The following is a 19,114-nucleotide window of genomic DNA, read 5'->3' on the forward strand; positions in this document are numbered from 1 at the left end:
TTGAGTGTTTTGAACAAACCTTGACAAATTGTGGTGTGAACGCAACATTTGCGGCCTTCAAAAATACTCACAATCGTCCACCACTCTAGTGTTAAGGTAAAAGACAAATGTTAGCACAGCATCACAGGTTAAAAACAAAATGCCGTTTGTCTCCATGTAACTATGACGCTTGTATTGATGCACACCTGGGCAATAAATGTGTCACAGTATGTTAATCTTTATTAAGGCAGCAACATTTAGCCAACTTCCAGTCACAGTGGAATGCTTCAAAAAAAGCAGCAAGTAATCCAGTAACATGGAGGCACACTAGACACTCTATAAAAACACAGTGGGACAGTTCACACATTGAAACATAACAAATCAACACATTCATCATAAAAATCATCAAGATTAAAAGAAGTTTAAAAAGTGGATTTGCATCCAAAAAAATCCAGCACCAGTATATTGCATTTTCATCATCACGTTCACGATGGTTGATACGACATCACTGATGTCAGCTATCTAAAAAAAAAACAAAAAAACACTTTTCTCCTATTTATAAGTTAAATAGAAACTATCAAAATTAAAGAATAACTGAAGAATTGAGGTAGAAACCAGCAGCCTGCGCCAATAAACAAATCCTGTTTTGGCAAGACTAGCGAGCGACATTTGACATACTATTAAGATACAGAATGTTTGCAGAAATCACCTTTTGGTCGTTTCAGTAACTCTCACTGCCGAGGGTAACTTTTTGGTCAGAAACGTTCTCTTGGTAGGTGCAAGTTCTTATATTGTAATGTAACAGCTGCCTCTGGAGGACACGCTCAGATTTCACTGAGGTATTAAAACAAGCTCGTAGCATTGTAAACATTTTTATGCAGCAGCCATAATCTTAACTGTGTGTCAGTGTGCTCACTCTGTTTAAAAGCTGTCTGCTGATGGCCTAAAAAATACTTGACTGCAATGTAGGTCTGTTGTGCTGTTTGTGACATCATACAGTAGATTGTAGCACCATTTAAATTGGGAGTTTGCGATTTAAAAAGGTAAAAAACAAACTATTTTTGTCATAATTCTTCCCTACTAAACTACCAACGGGAAACTTATGTTACTCTAATGGTCGGTAGCTCACAGTCACGCCCTCTGTTTCTGATTGGAAAGTACTACAGGCAGACCACGACGGCAGTTTTGCAATATAACAAAAAAAGTTGTTGTTTTTTTATTACACACTTCCCTTTAACCTAAGTAACCATAAGTTGTGACATTAAAAACCATAATAAAAAAAAAAAGTATATCCATCTATCTTTTTTTCTTTAGTAGGATTGCAAGAGTGACCAGTGGGCAGCCAATCGCAAGGCACATATTGAAAAATTAAAACCCACCTTCACAATCTCACCCAAGGCCAATTTACACGCATGTTGTTTGAATTGTGGGAGGACACCGATGTACAGCGGCAAACATTTGATGTTCCGGAAAGATCTCTCGCGTTCGTGCATGGAAATACCGTATTTTCTGGACTAGAAGCCGCTACTTTGTGCACAAGCTTTGAACCCTGCATCTTATCGTCCAGTGCGGCTTATCTATGTATTTTTCATGACGGTGACGATTATGGAAATTAAATATGAAAAACCTCTAGCTTATTGTGCTGCTTATATATAAACAAGACTTTCGCCTAATTTTATCTGGCGTGGCTTTTATCCGGGTGCAGTTTTTAGTCCAGAAACGGTATTAATGCATTTGCGGCCTTACGAACTTTGCTGGTGCGATTCACATTCAAAATAATCTTTGAGTGGCGCCATCAGGTGGCGAATGACGGCGACGCTCCAGGAACGCCCCAGGACCCTCTGGCGTTGCAGGCGGCCCATGTTGTTTACGTCTGTGTAATGTTTAGGGAAGCCAAAAATCCTAGACACACACAAATAGATGGGACACAGTGATATTTTGGATGTGTGAAAATAAATGCAAATGATCCAGTTGCACTTTTTCTGCAATATTTTTCATTATCATTTGCGTCTTGTGTCACATGCGCACGAGATGATATGTCCAAATACTTACTGCTCCATTTCGGTACACCACAGGTAGTCATCTTTGCCGTTCATGATGACAGGGAGTCCCACTTTCCCTTGAACCATGGAGTTGGTCTTTGTAGTGATGGTTCGCACCTTGTCGAGCTGCACAAATACACCAACTTATGGAATGAGCAAAGCATGTGCTATAATATTTTTGAGCCCACCGACCAAGCAACCGAAATGAAGCGGATGTTGTTTTCCAGGTTGCTGCCTTAGCAATTTGTTATTCTACTATATTGCGATGTGGCTTTGAATTGGAGGAATTGTTCAGCTGAAAGCTGCTCTTACCTTTGCTACACGGCCAACTTCCAAACAATCCTGAAGATTTACTTTTTGATCCAGGGATGCGGCCACCGGCCTGAAGAGGAACAACACATTTTTTTTATTACGAGCATACTTAACCATCTCTCTTTATTTTGTCAATACTGCATGCTACGGCTTCAACACAATTATGCGGTGGGTGGCGCCTTGACATACGAAGCATCAGCATAGTTTAAGCCCTTGAAATATAAAACATGTTACACAGTAATTATTGTAGGATTATTTTCTATTTATTTCTCTTTTTATGAACAGGAGGCCGCGAGCCTTTTTAAATTGTGTTGTGTTCATTATGTCATCTCAAGTTTTGACTTGGCTGACTTTTTAGTTCTGTACTTTTAAAATCCACTGTGTACATATTTGAACAAGGTCTAGCTTTTCATACCTATTCATGCCTGGGAGGTTTCCCCAGAAGTAGCGAGCTCGATGTGCAGGGCTGACAGTTACGGCATCGATGATGATTGGATTGCACTGAACAACAAAACAATGGGACAAGTTAGCGCAGTGTGTTCCCCAGCGGCAGTAATTGAAAAGGATCACCTCTAGGAATCTGCAGATGTCCGTCTTGTCTCTGCTGGACATGAAGACCACATTTTCGAAGAGCCAGAAGAAAGGCCGGTCGTCACCCTCCTTCGGCTTCAGCAGCGTCAAAATACGGTAGAATTCAAAGAACAGCCTTCCGGTGCCCTCTGCAGGATCGACAGTTAACCTCCAATCAGTTTATTTTCTCCACTCGAACAATGAATCCCATGTGTTCCAGTGGCAACAGTTGGAATCGGACTTACCAAACAATCCTTTCCGCAGGGGATTGACCATGGAGAGGTCATTGCAAGGACTTCCTCCAATCAGCAGGTCAAAAGGCCCCCATTCAGCAAGCTGCAACACAACCACTTCCAGTTTATTGCTTCATCCAAACCACCTACAAATTTGTTTTCATGCATGAGACAAAGCGGCTTGGCTAGGGCACGGAGTAACCACGCACGTGTTTCCTTGTGATGGTGCGGACGTCGTTGATGTATTCGATCTTGCCAGCGTGCTTGATCATACCCACCGCGATGGAATCCTCACAAATCTCGGAGGCAATGTAGCGATCCACTTTAAAGCCAAGGTCTTTGAGCACCAGGTATCCTGTCATGGTGGAAGAAAGAGCTGTATAATCGTCCATTATGCACAAAACGGCTATACAATGCATGTCTATACGTACATAATACGTATACACGCTCACTTGAAGCATGAAGTGTAAATGCAGCCTAGGCAGGACTGATTTGACCTTAACTGACCTGTTGCGATGCCATCAAAGAGCGACAGAACCTTCAAGGGCTTGCGTCTATCTGCGGGGATGGCCGGGTAAATTCTGTGAGGCTCCTGGGAACAATCGTATTGGTCAATGGAGGCAAAAACCCGTGATCAAAAAGAAACACAAATTTTACATTTCTGCGACAGTGTTGGGACTAACGGCGTTACGAATGCTGTTTTAGATTTCCAGTAAGGGATGATCTACTTTGGATTTGGATCATATAATGAAGCTGCATATATGGTACAGTACGTTTTTAGGATTCTAAAATCAAAATGGTAAATAGTATCAATTGTTACTGAGTTACAAAGTGTGACACAATATACTCACAAACTCCATGGCGCTGTTGTTAGCAAAGAAGTCTTGGACTTTAACGCTCCAGTCTGGCCTGAGTTTGAGCTTGCCCTGGCACTGCGTTGGCTGGCAAATGTAGCAGCTCCACGGGTCAATATCCTTCAGCTCACGAAAGGTTCCCCGTCCCACCAGGATCTCCACGCACTCCTTACAGAAACATCTGCCGTGGACACAGCACAGCACAAATGTAGTTTTGACACCAGTGAGCCGAGAGATGCTTAGAGAGCGGCTTTCCAATTGTTGAAAAATTCACTTGATTTTGAAATGAACAAGAGGGGCGATTCTTTTTATGTCTTTAGAATGGTGTTATATAGCAGGCTCCCATTTCCACGCACAGATTTTTGCATGTGACTTGACCCTAAGTATACTTTATTCAAATTTACCTGCAACAGCTGGCGTTGCCACAAAGAATGACCTCTGACCCGCCACAGCACACGGTGCAGTACGACTGGTAGCCATCTTCGTCGTAGCGATACAATGTTTCTGTGAAGTTCTCCTGCGGACAGTGATCTTGTCATTTTTGACTTGTGATTTCCAACCCGTAGGCCGCGGCACATTCGTGAGAAATAGTGACATCATCAGATTTGTAATACAGGGAAAACAGAGATAAACTCATCAATATTTCATTGTATATACCTTTTATGACATTTTAGTTTGGTTGTGCGCTGGGATCTTTTCTAATTGGCTCAAAAAAGGTTAGCAAACTTTGTGTCTTGTGAACTGGACCAGAATGATGACATCATTGCAGACTAGCTTACCTTGCACTTGAAACAAAGACCGCCTTCGAACAATGGGTGCTGCACAGCAACGTCAGGCGACCCGCAAGCCAAACAACAATCTGAAATAACAATTTGTCATTTAAAAAACACTATAAGAAGGAAATCATAACGCTCAGGCAGGACCGACCTTCAATTTTTGTGCCTTTGTCTTTAAGCCTCTCAATTAAAGTGTCTGTAAAACATGAAAGTAAATCAGTCAAATGTTTTTTTTTTCACTTGACCAGAAACATAGCAATTCATAATTTACGGGCTGTAATTTTCCATAGGTGCGAAGATGAATGTAAATAATTGTTTGACTGTCAGCTCGACATCCCGTACAGCCAACCATGAGCAAATCAAAGTGACAACTTGACTGAAATTGGGATTGTGGATGAGCGCGTGGAGTCCACATACCTCTTGTGAAGGTGTAGTTGCAGGTGCTTGCCCGACTCTTATAAGCTTGTTTCTTTTTCACTGGTGGCTGGTAGTCGGACTGAGCCGAATCCGAATTGGACAATTGGCCAGCTTCGTGAATAACTAGTTAAGATGACAGAGAAAGAAATGTTTTTCAGAAGCTTCTTTGTGAGAGAACTGCATAGAGCGGAATTGTGCCGAGTAGACTGTTCGACTTACCAGGTGGTGCAAATCCCTGCGGCCCTGATGGTAGAAATCCTTTCACTGCCCAGTCCAGCATCAGATTCATTTCTTTTTCTTTACCTCCTTTTGCCTCCTCAAAAGACTTCTCAGCACGTTCACTTGCAAGCTGCAGGTTATAAATTGGGATTAGGGCGCATTTTGCAGACAGCGGTCATTTGTTCATGCCCATGAAAAGTGAATAAGTGTTGCCCATTTAACTGCATTTGTTTGTGGGGGTTGTATTTTTTTAAACCCCCAAATTTCTTGAGACCAGTAAATATAAAAAAAAAGATAAAAACACATAAATAATAATAACAGACATTCCCTTGATTCTATTGTTTTACCTGTATGAACAATATAGATATTAATAGCACATAATCAACTATGTAGATTTTGTTAGTGTGTCACTTGATGCCATTTTATTTGCACAAGTCAGGTAGAGAGTTTATAGAACTAGAAGGAAGATTAGAAGCGAAACAGGGAAGAGTAAGACCATGCTGAGAAGTGAAGAGGATGGCAGAAGATAAAGAAGAGTATGGGGAGAAGGAGGGCTCAGGAATGTGTGCATGGCAAACAAAGGTGCATCTTCAGTCACCTCCATGGCGTCTGAACTGTCTGGTCCAGACTTTGTCCTCTTGTCGCATTCCACTTGATCTGAAATCTCCTGTCTGGATTTGATTGCCTGCTTCTCAGCTAACTTGGCGCGCATAAGTAGACTCTTGGCGTGTTCTTTGGGATGCGCCTTTTTCAAATGGTTAAACAAGTTGGTGGTGTTGCCCCTGCACGTTTTAACATTCTCCTTGCACATTTTGCAGAGCACGATGGCTTGAGGAATGTCCTCTGGCTTGAAACCAAACCATTTCCAAATCACAGAATGTGACCCCCGTTTGGGCACTAAATTGTTTCTGTCAGACATCTTAAATTTTGTGTGTAAGGATAAAAAATTATTGTTATGGAAGTGCTACATAAAGATGTTGAGTTTGTCCAATTAGTTTTGTCGCACTAAGTTTTGTTGATTGTATTTTTACAGTTTGGTTTGATGAATTACTTTTGTCCTACTAAATCATCTTTGACTGTCATACAAAATATTGTTTATGTTTTATAATTGACAAGGCTTTCTTTTTGTTTGTCCAATGAACTGTCGCACAAAATCACCTTTGACAAAGAAAATTTTGTTGAATATTTCACTTAATATCGCTCTTTGTACTGTCCAATTTGATGTCCCACTACAACGTAGAAAATTTCGTTAATTACAAGGTAATCATCGACGGGACTGTTCAGTTTGTTCATTTACTTAAGTCCAAATTGCGCTTCAACGATCAGGAATCCGGGCAGTTCACGTGAGTTGGGAAATTTTAAACCCGGCATGCTCAATCTCGAACAGTGCGGACAGAATCGGATCAAAACTCAAAAGAAAGCACGAGGTGTTCACGTTTTTTTCTCGTGTTGCTTCATACGGACTACACGGGAGGGAGACTTTGTTTTTTCAAATCTTTTTCAATTTTTTAACAAGTAAACCGATTGGAAAGACGAACACGAAACTACGACTTTTCGCGAGGACGTGCCGATTCAAGTTACTCGAATTACACGTGCAAATCTAGTTTAGATCGACTTTCAATGAAAACGCAGCGATCGGTGGCTTTGTCTCCCCTCTTTGTGGTCCTTGAGAGTGCAGATGTGGTCGAGGCTCTCCGGTAATCCGCTCCACGAGGCGCTTGAACGCAACTATCCAGTCTGCAGATATTTTGATCGCGATTCTTTCGAAAGCGACAAATTTGCGATGATGTTCACAGTTCGAGCCTACTTAAGATGTTTTTCTTGGTGGCTGCCGGCGGAAGTGAGAAAAAACGGACCCTTCCGGAAGCGTGGAAGGCTTGGGAGGGGGCTGCAAGAGACCCTGCGCAAATGGGGGGTCGCACGGGATCGGACAAAGCATTTTTTTTTTTTTGCTCCCATTGACTCAAGTCAATGGAACACGCTGGGCCATTAAGTCACAACTTTAAAACCAGAGCCAAGCAAACATCTAAATTAATGTGGCCCACTAAAAAAAAATGAAGTCAACTTTTTTGATAAATGTATTTGCTCCTTTCATTTAAATCTGCAAACTGTCTACTTTTAATAGATATTACTAAGACTTTTTTTTCCACCAAATCCCTTGACATAAACCTAGCAAAAGTTGGAAACATATTTCAGATGGGCACGACCCTTGTGAGGATAAGTGGTTCAGAGGATTGATAGATGGAATTAAATATATGGTATAGTAGCAATAAAATGCAGGACCCCTTTGTTCACACTGTAAACAACAAGAATCTTTGCATCTCCAAAACCATTATTGGGAAAATATCCTGTCATGTTTCCTGAGCAAGGCTCCAGACTAATTTTTTTTTTTTTTTTTTACAAGGAGCACAGTGGGCACTATCTTTAAATTTCAAATAGAAAATGTAGGTGCAGACACTGTGAATTAAAAGTAAATGTTCACGTTTCCACTCATTTTGACAATATTACTAATGTATGGCCTGAACACTAAAATTATTAATGCCAAAAATGAGTTTGACACTCTGTACCATTATTCAAAGTACACAAATGATCAAGAACACGATTTTTAAATGAGATTCAAGTTCACCTGTAAGACATTTAAATATAGCAAAACCATTTAACAAAATGTAGCAATGAAGAAAATAATGAGTTGGCCTTTGTTCATTCATCAGTGGTATTTTCCCAAATATTACCAATTTATTATAGCTGTATTGTTATTTTGTGTTATCTGTAACATGCAGTTTTTGTGAAATGCGCTATATAAGTAATGTTGTATTTTATTTCTTTTTTTTTTTTTGCAGTTTTTTTGCACTGCATCTTCTACAATAACGTCCAATTAAAATACGATGAAAAAATTTGAGGTCCATGATCAAAACGCTGTAGACAGAAAGTGGCGTAAAATTGAGGCTTAGCTGTAATACAATAGCTTGTGTACAGCAAGTGTGTTAAAGAGGAGAATGTCGACTGAGACAAGATTTTTATGTCAGGAGGAAGATGTTTGTGGAAAAGAGTCTATATGTTGCAATCTGTAAACCATTTATCATGAGTTTGGAGTTGTGGTAATGTTATGGTCCAAGCTATTAATATAGGCAATTAAAATCATTTTTAAATAGGGGGTTGTCAAGTATTTGTGGTTCTACATGGCAGGCATCTAAAATAAACCAGACAACAACGCTGCAGTAGAATTATACCGTACCGTGTGTGGTAATCATAGCTGATCGCCTGTTGATCTTGTTCCCTTACCTCTATGACTTGGAAGATGGCGGCCTTATAAGTGGGCAGGCTGGCAAATGAGTTTTTGCAGAAACATTTTGTGAACTTCCGAAAAGGCATCAAAGCTTCCGTCGCAATCTGTGATAGAAAGTCCATTTGTGTAGACTAGAAATTCACTTCTGCGGCACATTAATATCAAATAAATAAAATAAAGTAGCTCGGCAGCAGTCAAACCTTTGAGAAGGTTCCATCGCCAAACCATTCAACCCTTCGTACACCTGGAGGTGAAAATTTGGTTTTCCAAGGAATCACCAAACCGGGCCACCAAGAGAAACCCTCTATCTTCCCCCATATGAGCTCTCCAGTCAAAAAGCCGTTCCCATCCTGAAGGAGGGAAAATCAAATGTGTTCAATTTGATCTCAAAAGCATTGAAGTTTTTATTTTAGTGATAAGTCCAACTGTATTTTGCACTTTTAGAATGACCTGGTAATTGGCTTTCCGTCGTCCTTTGTGCGCTGTATATTTGTTTGGTGTGTTTTCCACCTGAAAGTTAAGAGGGGAAAAAAAATCAATGAATTGATATTAATCTTGGTGGAATATCCATGAACCAAGCTTGATGAAAAAAAAATTCCCCCACAAAATTACATGATCTAATCTATGTTTCTATTTGCGCCATTTACCTGTCAGATAATTTTTGGGCACGTGATGCTGTTTGAAGCATTTTGACACGTTTATTTGAAAAAGCCCATTTTCCCTCGCACGGGCTTATTGGTGGATATTGTTTTTACTGAAACCTTTATTTTTGCTGCAAGCCAATCAAAGAAAGGTTTTTCTAAAAAGCAATATTATTTGCCCTCTCAAAAATTTCTCCAGAACCCATCATCCAGTCGTCATAATTCTTGGTTTGTTCCCCTCTGGTTGAAGTGGCCATTCCAACCACACTCAGCATTTTGACTGGATGTCATTTTGTCAGGGTGCCATTTAAAGGCTGAATTGCTTGACCTCTATTGAGCAAAGGCACACATTGGGGAAATCTCACGGCACACCACCAACGACAATCTAATGAAGGAGCATTGAATTTGTTTGGCTGTCAGTATACAAGTCTGACACCCAATGATATTAAAAATGATATTTATCCATTTCTGCCATCACACGCAGTTTATAGATTGTAAGTTGATAGATAAATAAATGTGTATGGATAGAAGAGGAGGAAATATACCCTTTCGTCAGAGTCGCCGTTCTCTACAAGTAGGCTGTCATTTATGGTCAGGTCTAAGAAAAGAAAAACATGCTTTATTATACGCTCGTTTCATTGTGATACACTTGAACCAGTTTGTAAGCTACCTTGGCATTTGGATCCATTATAGACAAACGTTTGTAGCATCTAGCACCACCGATATATGTACGTACACGGAGAATATACATACTAGACTGTACTTCTATTTCTTACCTTTTAACTTGGTTAGGGCTACGTGGCATGGCTTTATATACTTTGTATACTGTTCCTTCAGTTCTGAAAATAAAATGGAATGGATATGATTATGTCCCTGCAGATGAGAGCTGCTCATTCAACTTAAATAAACAGAACTTAGTCATTTTGCCTTTTTTGTTTATTCATCATTTATAAGTTGGATAATATTGTGAATTAAAATAAAAAAAAATCCACTAAACATTACACATGAAGCAATTTCAAAGGCTTGAAGCACAATAATAACAGTTTGTTTTTTAACTTACCCGTAACTGTGTTAGCTTGCGGTACTGTTTGGCTATCGGGGCTGTCTGACATGTGCCCGCCATTGCTCTCTATTGAGCATTCACTGTCAAACAGAGAGTCATCATCTGCAATTCCCAGGTCCTAACATTGGAAATAAGTGCAATCAATTCAAAACACAAAGAGATTGTTAGGACACACTCTTTAATTTAAAATGATCCCAATTCTCGGAATTGCTGCTCCAAGCACGTCAGCCACGCTATATAAACATCGCACACCCAGGTTGTCCACATTGCTATCCCGTCCTGTCTGTTTCCTGCCTTCCCCAAACTGACTCACGTTGCCCACCTAACCTGTTGCTCGACCCGTGTATGACTTCTAACTTGCCTGGCCCATGATTGGATCACTAGTTCTGCCTACGCCCTACCTGCTTTGTTTTTGGCTTCATTTTCTTCCTAGGTACGAACTTCTGCCTGTCCCCGACCCTGGTTCGCCCTTGCCAGCTTCGCTGACGCATCTTCTTCACTCCATTGCCTGTGATGCACTTTCCCTTTACCTCCTATACAACAAATGAGAGTACTGTGTGTGACACATGTGGTTGTGTTAGGGGTTTTGAGTTTTTCCTTGCCCTTTTGGGAGCTTAAGATCAGGGGATGCTTTGAGAATAATTGTCAATTTTTGTCTATGTGAAGCCCTTTGAGACTGCTTGTGATTTAGGGCTATACAAATAAACTTGACTTGACTTGTCCTGTCTGTCCCGTCACAAAAAGCGGTGTCAATTAAGACCGGGCTGCTTAACTTAAGTTAGATTTTTCAGGGCGCAATGAAATTCAGTTTTGCTCACTAGCAAAACACAATTTATCTGTGTGCACACAAAAAACCCTGATTTAATGATCAAGCTTTTGGCATTTGGAAGTTATAAAGCCACTAAGTTGACAGGGATGGGGATTTTTTTCTTTCTTTCATGCCACTTTGGACTTTATAGGAAGCAACATCATGCAAAAAGGCCTTTTCTAACGTCATCCTTTGTTGAGCATCACCACACTTGGGCTAGCAGTGTTTCTTGTTGCTACCTTGCCATTGGCTAGCGGCTCGGGTTCACAGTCCTCGGTGGAAGAGGACAGTTTCCTTATGCCTAAGGATTTGAAAATGAAATTCCGATTAACGCTGTGATCAAAAAATAGCCACAACTTTGTATGACTGTCACCGTCACAAAGAATGAAATTACTTTTTTTAGTGGGTTTAGGTGGCGGATACAGGCTGATGTCACAGTTGTTTCTGGCGGTCACAGCATCGTATTCTTTGTCCGTCACATTGGCTGTGTAGAAGGCTTTAAACCAAGACAGGAACTCCAAGTTTATTTCAAAGTCCCCTTTAATGAGTTCGTCAGCTGGAATGCTCTAAAGGGAAGCAAAGAAAATGTGAATAGTTTTAGTTCAAGGATTTAAAAGGCCAGTCCTGATATCCTGAGATCAAATATCACAATCAGCACCGCTATCTGCGGGGATACGCTCCAGATGACCACCACAATAAATGAAAGGAGCAATAGAAATACAGAAATACTGTGTGTGTATTCATGTGTACACGTGAGTGTATATACAGTATGTATGTTTATGTACAATGGTACCTTTACTTACCAACTTTATATAATTCATAATAATGAACCAGAAGCGCGCTTTGTTAGCTCACATAACAATTTCTCACAATAATATAATCTCTGCAAGTTTTTTTTTACATTTTCTAATGATCATTTGTACAACCTCATGTGGTCACCCTAGCTTGCGTGGACACCATGTTGGTGACCCCTGACCTAGAGAAAATAGCTTTTGTTAAAGATTTACACTCAACCCCCGCTCTTTGTGAGGGATAGTGACTGGGCTTGCCGCATATAATCGACGGCCAGTAAAATGCAGCGGGGGATTTCTTTCCCTCTACTTTAGGAAAAGAAAATACATCTGTGTTCTCCTTTGGGTTTTTTCAAAGGGGGGGAATGGAGCGGGGATCCCAGAAAAAAAGATTAACAAAAAGGATGAATTCCTCATACATGAACTCTTAAACGCAACACGACTTTATTTAAGCAAATGAACACTACCTTTGTGATGTGATTCTTGGTGAAGGCCTCTTGGAGGAGACTGAAGTTGTGCTTGCAGTCAAACTCAGATTGTGCATCAAACTTCGCCTTGCTAATTTCGATTGAGCCTGGGATGACGCAATCCATGATCTGGCAGTGACACGCGCCTGTCATAGTAACGTGATAACAAACACACACAAACGGTGGCCATTTTACTTTTGGGAAGAAGCGACCATTTTGATTTCCTGAAATGACCAACCTGAAGAAATGTGCTCTATCTCCAGGAAATTGGTTTTCAGAAGAGTATTCAGCCATGTCAGCAAATCCAACCCATTCGTCTCATCTGGGATTGAGTCCGGGCTCACGATCACTTGTTTGCTCATCTTGCTGAATGCCATGAAGGGAAAAAAAAATGAGAAGCAAATGAACGAAGATGCAGGATGGTTCTTTGCATGTTGTTCCATCCAAACTGATACGCTATATCCAGTAAATGCTTTTTTACTGGAGTACACGAGTTGGATCAGTGCTTTGACTGTAAGGGGAAATCAAATTTAAAAAAAAATCTTTACTTTAATATGTCCTATGCGCTCTCACTATTCAAAACATGGTATTCTGATCACTGCTGCGTTTGTGGAATATGAAGCAACGCCTTTTTTTTTTTTTGCATCTCAGAGGGCAGCCATTTTGCCACATGCTGCCACTTGAATATCACATCACACATCCAAAGGTCTGAGGTTGCAAAAAGAAAAAAACAGGTGAGCCATGTCGGTTGTTACCTGAGCCATTAGGCACTATAATGTTATTTTCAGCTGATAGAATGTGGCAAAATGGATAAAAACAGGTGGATTTTGCTGCTTAATCAAAATACTGAGTTTAGACTGGTGGAGGCACATAAAACATATTGTAAAGAATTTCTTTTGGACTTCACTTCCACTTTAAGTACAGTGTGGAAGTACTCTGGCCACCACTGTTTACTGCACTAATTCAGGTAGTTTTCTTACTTCTGAATGGCTGCATCGAGCTCATGGAAAGAGTCGAACTTGTCTTGGAAGTCTGCCGGCTGATTTGGGCACAACGTTGTCCGTGTTTCGATAAAGAGGCGCTTGCGTCGCATGAAGCGATAACACCAAGTGGATCCTCCCAAAAAGTCGGTAATATTCATCGCCTTGGCAACTACCAGGGCGTGGAGACGTAACTCTGTAGTTGACAAGTCTCTCCCACCAGCACGTTGTTCAAGCGCCCATCTATGAACTTGTTCCTCCAGCTGTGGCCATCTTGCTTTTAGCCCACGATTTGCTTTCTTTGTTTTCTTCATTGCAGTAAGAGCAACCTTCGCTTTTCGCCACATTCTCACACCTTTCTCACTCACTCCAAACATTCTTCCCGCTGGCCGATTACCGAGTTGGTCCGCATAATTCACAACTTGTAGCTTGAATTCTGCAGAATATGATTTTCTGTTGGGGGCCATTGTGTTCAGTCTTTTTCAGTTGTCTCTCATGTAATGTTTACAGTTAACCTTTTTTGTGGTACAAATGTAGCAGATACCCGTAGTTGTCAACATTCAAGAGCATGTGAAATTATATATTTTTTATTGATTGATTGGTTGGTTAAGAGATCTTGCTGATTTCTAAAACAGGAAAAAAGAGGGACAAAAACATAGAGGAATGTGAACCAGGGAGCAATGACATAAGTAAAGTTTTCTTTTGAATTTGTGAGTTTTGATTTTTTATTTAAATTGGAAAAAATCCGCGATGTACTGAAGCCGCGATAAACGAACCACAATGTAGCGAGGTATTACTGTATTGTGAATTGCGTCCTCCAGAGATTAGGTTTACATTTTGCAGCAATGGGCTTTGCTTTCATTATATTGTTAATGGTTCAGTATACTCGGCACGGGTGAATACTTAATTCATTTAAATGGCACTCCAAGGTAAAAACATTAAAAATTAATAATCAAAAGCAAATTATTACCGCTTTTCACATTTATCGGTACAGCTGCATGCCAACACGGTGGAAGTTTCTTCCGTAGAGATTCAAACTAACGTGAAAAGGCCGCAGAGAAATCAATGTGTTCAAGTTAGGCAGGCGCAAAGATTGGCAACGTAAAATGGCCGCCAATTGCTTCACTTCTCTCAATGACGAGTAGGTCCGTGGGCAGGACGCACTTTGCTGCAATATGATTGGCTGCAGGTCACGCGCCGCTGCATTATGACTGGCTGCCACATCTTGCTAAAACCCGACCTACTTTATCCAGGCGCGAAAAGAAAAAAAAATCAACCTGAACGAGGCGGTGTTTTTTTATATCCAGCTAAACTAAGCCATCCTAACCCCAACCGGAGTCTTAAACTGAACCAAAACCAATGTGATTATTTTGATTCTGTACAAATGTGACCCGTATTTGAAACGCGCTCCAATCTCCAACACTGGTTAATAACAACAGAGGTGCCCCCCCCCCCATCCGAAAACCAGTAGACAAATAGCGAACTAAAGTCAAATTTGTGCCGAAGCTGACAGCTTCGTGCAAGTAGTCATGCAGGCAAATGGTGCAGGTTTTCTGTCTTTTGTTTCGCTCTACTTGCTTCGAGTGACAAAAGGTGATTTGTCGCCAAACTTTATTCCAAGCAAGACCAGCTGCCTCGCCTACGCGTGCATACACGCGTTATTATACGGCCCTTGCAAGACCACGATGAAAAAGACAATGCAAGTTTGGATTTCGTTTGTATGATTAAAAGTACATTACTCCCCAAGCTAGTGCCGAAATGTGTTTTGCATATGCCGCCGATCGGTCTTTGTTACGGGGCGATCATTTCGGTGCGTTTTACAAGGAATTCAAAAAGCAGAATGTAACTGAGGCTCTATTAATGCTTGCTTGTATGACAGTTTAATTTAAAAAATGGCGCGAGACTTACCGTTTCTTTTGCCTCTTTCCTTCGGAAGAAATGTTCCTCTCTCGACGAATGCTGGCCGGAAGCACGTTTGGCGGGGCCCACCAGTTAGGACGTCCTCGGCTCCTTGCTGAGCGGTGCAGGTCCGCACATAGGGTACAAAACAAAGAACAGCGAGGTAACCGGCTGGCTAGCTACTCTTACCCAGTTAGCCCGTCAAAACTAAAACAGATGTAATTTCTAGAGGAATTTTATGTTAATATATATTTCATGAGACCAGAATTGTCATTAATACAGACAATTGCTGTAAGTGTGATGTAATTAACTCTAACTAATGCTGTAACTCCCGAGACCGGTCTCTAGAGTCCACATTTTGAAGTTCTTGATCAAGTCTCGGAATGGCCCGACTGGATCTTCTATCTAATACTGATCTGTTATTAAAAAAAAATCTATTGCATTCATACCAATAAAATGCGCACGTGGCACTTCTCAGATTTATTCGATTAGCACATTGATTTCACGCAATTTTAAGGCGAATCCATATATCGGGATATATTTCTTTTTCAAAATTGATCTTTCTGGCAGGGGGGATACTTTATGCATCAAAAATACCAGCGGTATCGGTACGGGTGACGACTGGTATCGGTGTGGTATCGGACATATGGCCTTTGAACTTTTGGGTGTGACATTACCAATTTGTTATTGTTCCCTGACTATGCAAAGTTCTTACTCACCACTTACCATGCATTTGTTTGTTTGTTCTTTAGACACGCCATGTACTTACTTACTTCGTCACATTCTTAGTTTAATCGTGCTTCCAACTGTTGAGGATAGAGACCTCTAATGCTGGACTTAGAGTTGAACGAGTATTTAGGCAAGCAAACAAGCAGTTAGCAAGTAAGCAACAAGCAATTTATCATCAATGACTACTGTACCACCGTAACCAACATGTATGTACACAAACGTGAAACAGGAAGTGGTATCGCCTGAAAACAGCCTTCAAAATAAAGCACCTTACCGCAAATCAAAGCACGACTGAATAACCTAACTAACATGAAGAATTCTGAACACCAACCATTTGTTTTCATTGTTAGGCAAAACATTTCCCTCTGTCCAGAACATTCTGGCATAATCCAAAGCCGGCGTCTAGCATTAGGCGACATCTGATGTCACATCAAGCATTAATGAAAACACAAGATGTAATAGAGTACTGAACATTCTTTGACGCCTTTGGCAGTGTCCGTGATTTAGAAAAACATCAGGCATGCATTAAACAGTTCATTAAGGGTCATGAAGGTATTCAGGCAATATACCAAACAACATTTATTTCAAACTACACAGAAATACTTATCAGATCATGAAGTTATAAAAACATTTGTCATTACCACATCAAACATGTTTAGTTATGTCTTCTTTATTGATTTAGTGTGTAAGTATAATTATATGCTTAAAATGTTTCTTTTATTGATTTAATATGTGAATATACTTGTCTGCTTTATTCAATGAGGTGTGAGCATATCTGTTTTTGTAGCTAGGCAGGATTTTTTGTTTTTTGACCCCATTCCTTCAACTTTATCATAAGTCCTTAATGACATTTGTCAGGGTATAAAAGTAATAATTATGTGCCAAATCAATATTCTTGTACTATACCTTAAAAGCCTATGCAGACCATGACCTAATCAAGGGCTTATCTAGTAGATGTAAAAAGCATCTCAAATCAGTAGACCATTAGTCAAGTATGCTAATGATGGTATTCAAGTCAAATAGTTGGTTAACAAACTTACTGGGTGGGGGCGAGGCCTTACAAGGGAGATGTTTTTTCAAGGAACCTTTCATAATCCGAATACCAATCACACATAACGATGCATGTTTACCGCTTTTAATGCCTGGGAATTCAAAAATGGTCCTATTTTTAAAGGTGGCAGGGGAGTGTTAATGTTACAATTACACATAGGTATTTGAAAAACCACTCAAGAATGTGTTGCCACTTCTTGTCACTGTTCGAAGCAGATGTTGTTCAAGATAACCCATGAACAGAAAAGCAGTTAAACCACTTGGGGGTCCCACTCACACGCGCACACATTCTTTGTTCGTGTCGGCTTCCTCTGGGCCCCTTTGAAAGGTCAGAACAGAAGACAGGATTGCAACCTGGGAATTGGAGGCTCTGCGCTTCGCTGCTCGCCTCTTGTTGATTTTTGAGTATGGCAGGAGCCTTCGCAAGTTAAAACGTCATGCTGTGTACAATAGTGACCTACAGAGGAAAAAACCCAAATTAGAAAATGGTACGTTCAGTAACTGTGCTGAAAGATACTGGACAACTTTCCCCAACAGAGGGCAGTAAAAACCTGCATTTACATTACAAGGCACCTGGATTTACTCATCTGTGATGTCACTTGGGAAACAAACGTTTTATCTATTCAGTTTGGGGCATATCCTTGCATTTGTCAAAGTCAATTTCTTATGTGCCCTTGTGCGCTTTCAAGTCATGGCGATTCCATACTAAGTAGTAGAAAGTAGTAGGCCCACTCACATAGTAGTAATTATATGCACAAGTAGGTAAGTAGATTTGTTTTTACAATGTAAAGTAATCAGTGTGTATAAGAAGCCAAAAGTTTCTGCCCTTTTCAGGCTATGTAGGAATAATTGGCATGTTTCAATACTTTTGTCCATGTTGTGCACAACACACATCTTAAAAGGCCGAGAATGAGACGGGCCCTCTCATATGCCAATTTGACTTGATCCCTCCAGCGTTGCTATTGGATGACTGGTGTAGTATGAAGGAGCCGTGCTTTTCCACAGGGCTGTGCCTTAAGGCTGTGTGTAAAACCTGCGATTGCTCTCAGAAGCTTGTGAGACTGAAAGTGTGCCAGGCAGCACTGTGTGTATCAGCGACGCACTTTTTGGCACTCGTCATACTTTTTGATCGTTGAAAATCATAGTTGGCTTTTCAAATCTTCAACTGTTGGCGTACAAAAATGAAGTAACATCTTGCTCAAACAGCGCTGACTTCAATGAAACATTTAAAGCTCAGACCTGAGGTACGAACGTAATATGCTTACAGTGAAATTAGTTCAACCGATCACTTATCATCAAGCAGCATTTTGGTAGATATTAACAATTATTGTCAAAAATAGGCTTCAAGTAATTTCGATTTCTAAGACATCAAAATGACTCCGCCATTGACCTCAACCGGAACTAATTTGCTTCATGGTGTAGTACCAAATGTGGAATCCAAACGCATCACATTAATTTGATTGGTTATCATGTTAAACCCTGAAATACATTGCATTAAAACATGAACATTATCACCCTAACCGAATTAAACACATATATCAAGTCAACACTGTAATCCAGCTTTCTCCACCCTTTGTACCCGCACGCACACAACCATGTTTTCCTCTCGCTCCATCTTGTGCGAACACAAATCTTCTCAGTGTGGTGCATGTGAGGTGGCAATGAGCTCTGCTGTTAGCAGTCTGAACCTCGCCGCCACATTATCGTCCATCTCCATTCTTTCCGCTTTCCTTTCTTCATGATTAACCAGACCCTAACCCAAACCCTCCGTGATGTGTTGTTTCCTGTTACTTGGTTACCAGTTGTCACGATTTGCCGGGCCGTTTGCGTTTCTATGGCGATCGTGCCCATTCTGTCGTCTCCCGATGGCCCGTAGCCACCCCGGCCGCCCGGCCGGGCCTTGACCCGGCCGCTTCTCCTCCCGGCATCCGTGCCTCACGGTCCCACCGGGATGTCAGTGTGCGTTGGCGTCATCCCCTCACTCACTGCAGCAGACTG

At 40.8% G+C, this 19,114-nt stretch overlaps 1 protein-coding gene across 3 annotated transcripts; it reads right to left on the minus strand.

Moving 5' to 3' along the window:
• Positions 1-197: 197 nt before the first annotated feature.
• LOC119115105 (DNA (cytosine-5)-methyltransferase 3C-like) lies at positions 198-15,446 on the minus strand. 3 transcript variants are annotated; one of them, XM_037239308.1, is made up of 28 exons: positions 15,347-15,413; positions 13,439-14,064; positions 12,697-12,824; positions 12,459-12,604; positions 11,595-11,766; positions 11,440-11,501; positions 10,794-10,925; positions 10,390-10,510; positions 10,106-10,168; positions 9,875-9,927; positions 9,139-9,198; positions 8,889-9,038; positions 8,685-8,792; positions 5,403-5,532; positions 5,184-5,306; positions 4,918-4,962; positions 4,770-4,849; positions 4,395-4,507; positions 3,988-4,171; positions 3,644-3,728; positions 3,346-3,491; positions 3,149-3,239; positions 2,904-3,052; positions 2,749-2,834; positions 2,334-2,403; positions 2,032-2,147; positions 1,704-1,881; positions 198-1,248 (listed from the first exon to the last, which is right to left on the minus strand). In XM_037239308.1, exons 2-27 carry the CDS (start codon positions 13,903-13,905, stop codon positions 1,722-1,724), a joined length of 3,240 nt encoding a protein of 1,079 aa, XP_037095203.1. In that variant the 5' UTR covers positions 13,906-14,064; positions 15,347-15,413; the 3' UTR covers positions 198-1,248; positions 1,704-1,721. The 3 variants fall into 3 exon arrangements, with proteins under 3 accessions (XP_037095203.1, XP_037095225.1, XP_037095214.1); XM_037239330.1 differs by lacking the exon at positions 13,439-14,064 and having other exon boundaries at positions 15,347-15,446; XM_037239319.1 differs by lacking the exon at positions 10,794-10,925 and having other exon boundaries at positions 15,347-15,412.
• Positions 15,447-19,114: the final 3,668 nt, after the last annotated feature.

The sequence above is a fragment of the Syngnathus acus genome, chromosome 2, assembly GCF_901709675.1.
Source record: "Syngnathus acus chromosome 2, fSynAcu1.2, whole genome shotgun sequence".
In the NCBI taxonomy this organism is placed as follows: domain Eukaryota; kingdom Metazoa; phylum Chordata; class Actinopteri; order Syngnathiformes; family Syngnathidae; genus Syngnathus; species Syngnathus acus.

Coding starts and splice junctions, on each gene's coding strand:
- LOC119115105 (XM_037239308.1), bottom strand. CDS start 13,905: ATGGCCCCCAACAGAAAATCATATTCTGCAGAATTCAAGCTACAAGTT. Junction 10,169..10,389: donor GCAAGCTAACACAGTTACGG/GTAAGTTAAAAA, acceptor TTTTATTTTCAG/AACTGAAGGAACAGTATACA. Junction 3,492..3,643: donor CTTTGATGGCATCGCAACAG/GTCAGTTAAGGT, acceptor CCACCATGACAG/GATACCTGGTGCTCAAAGAC.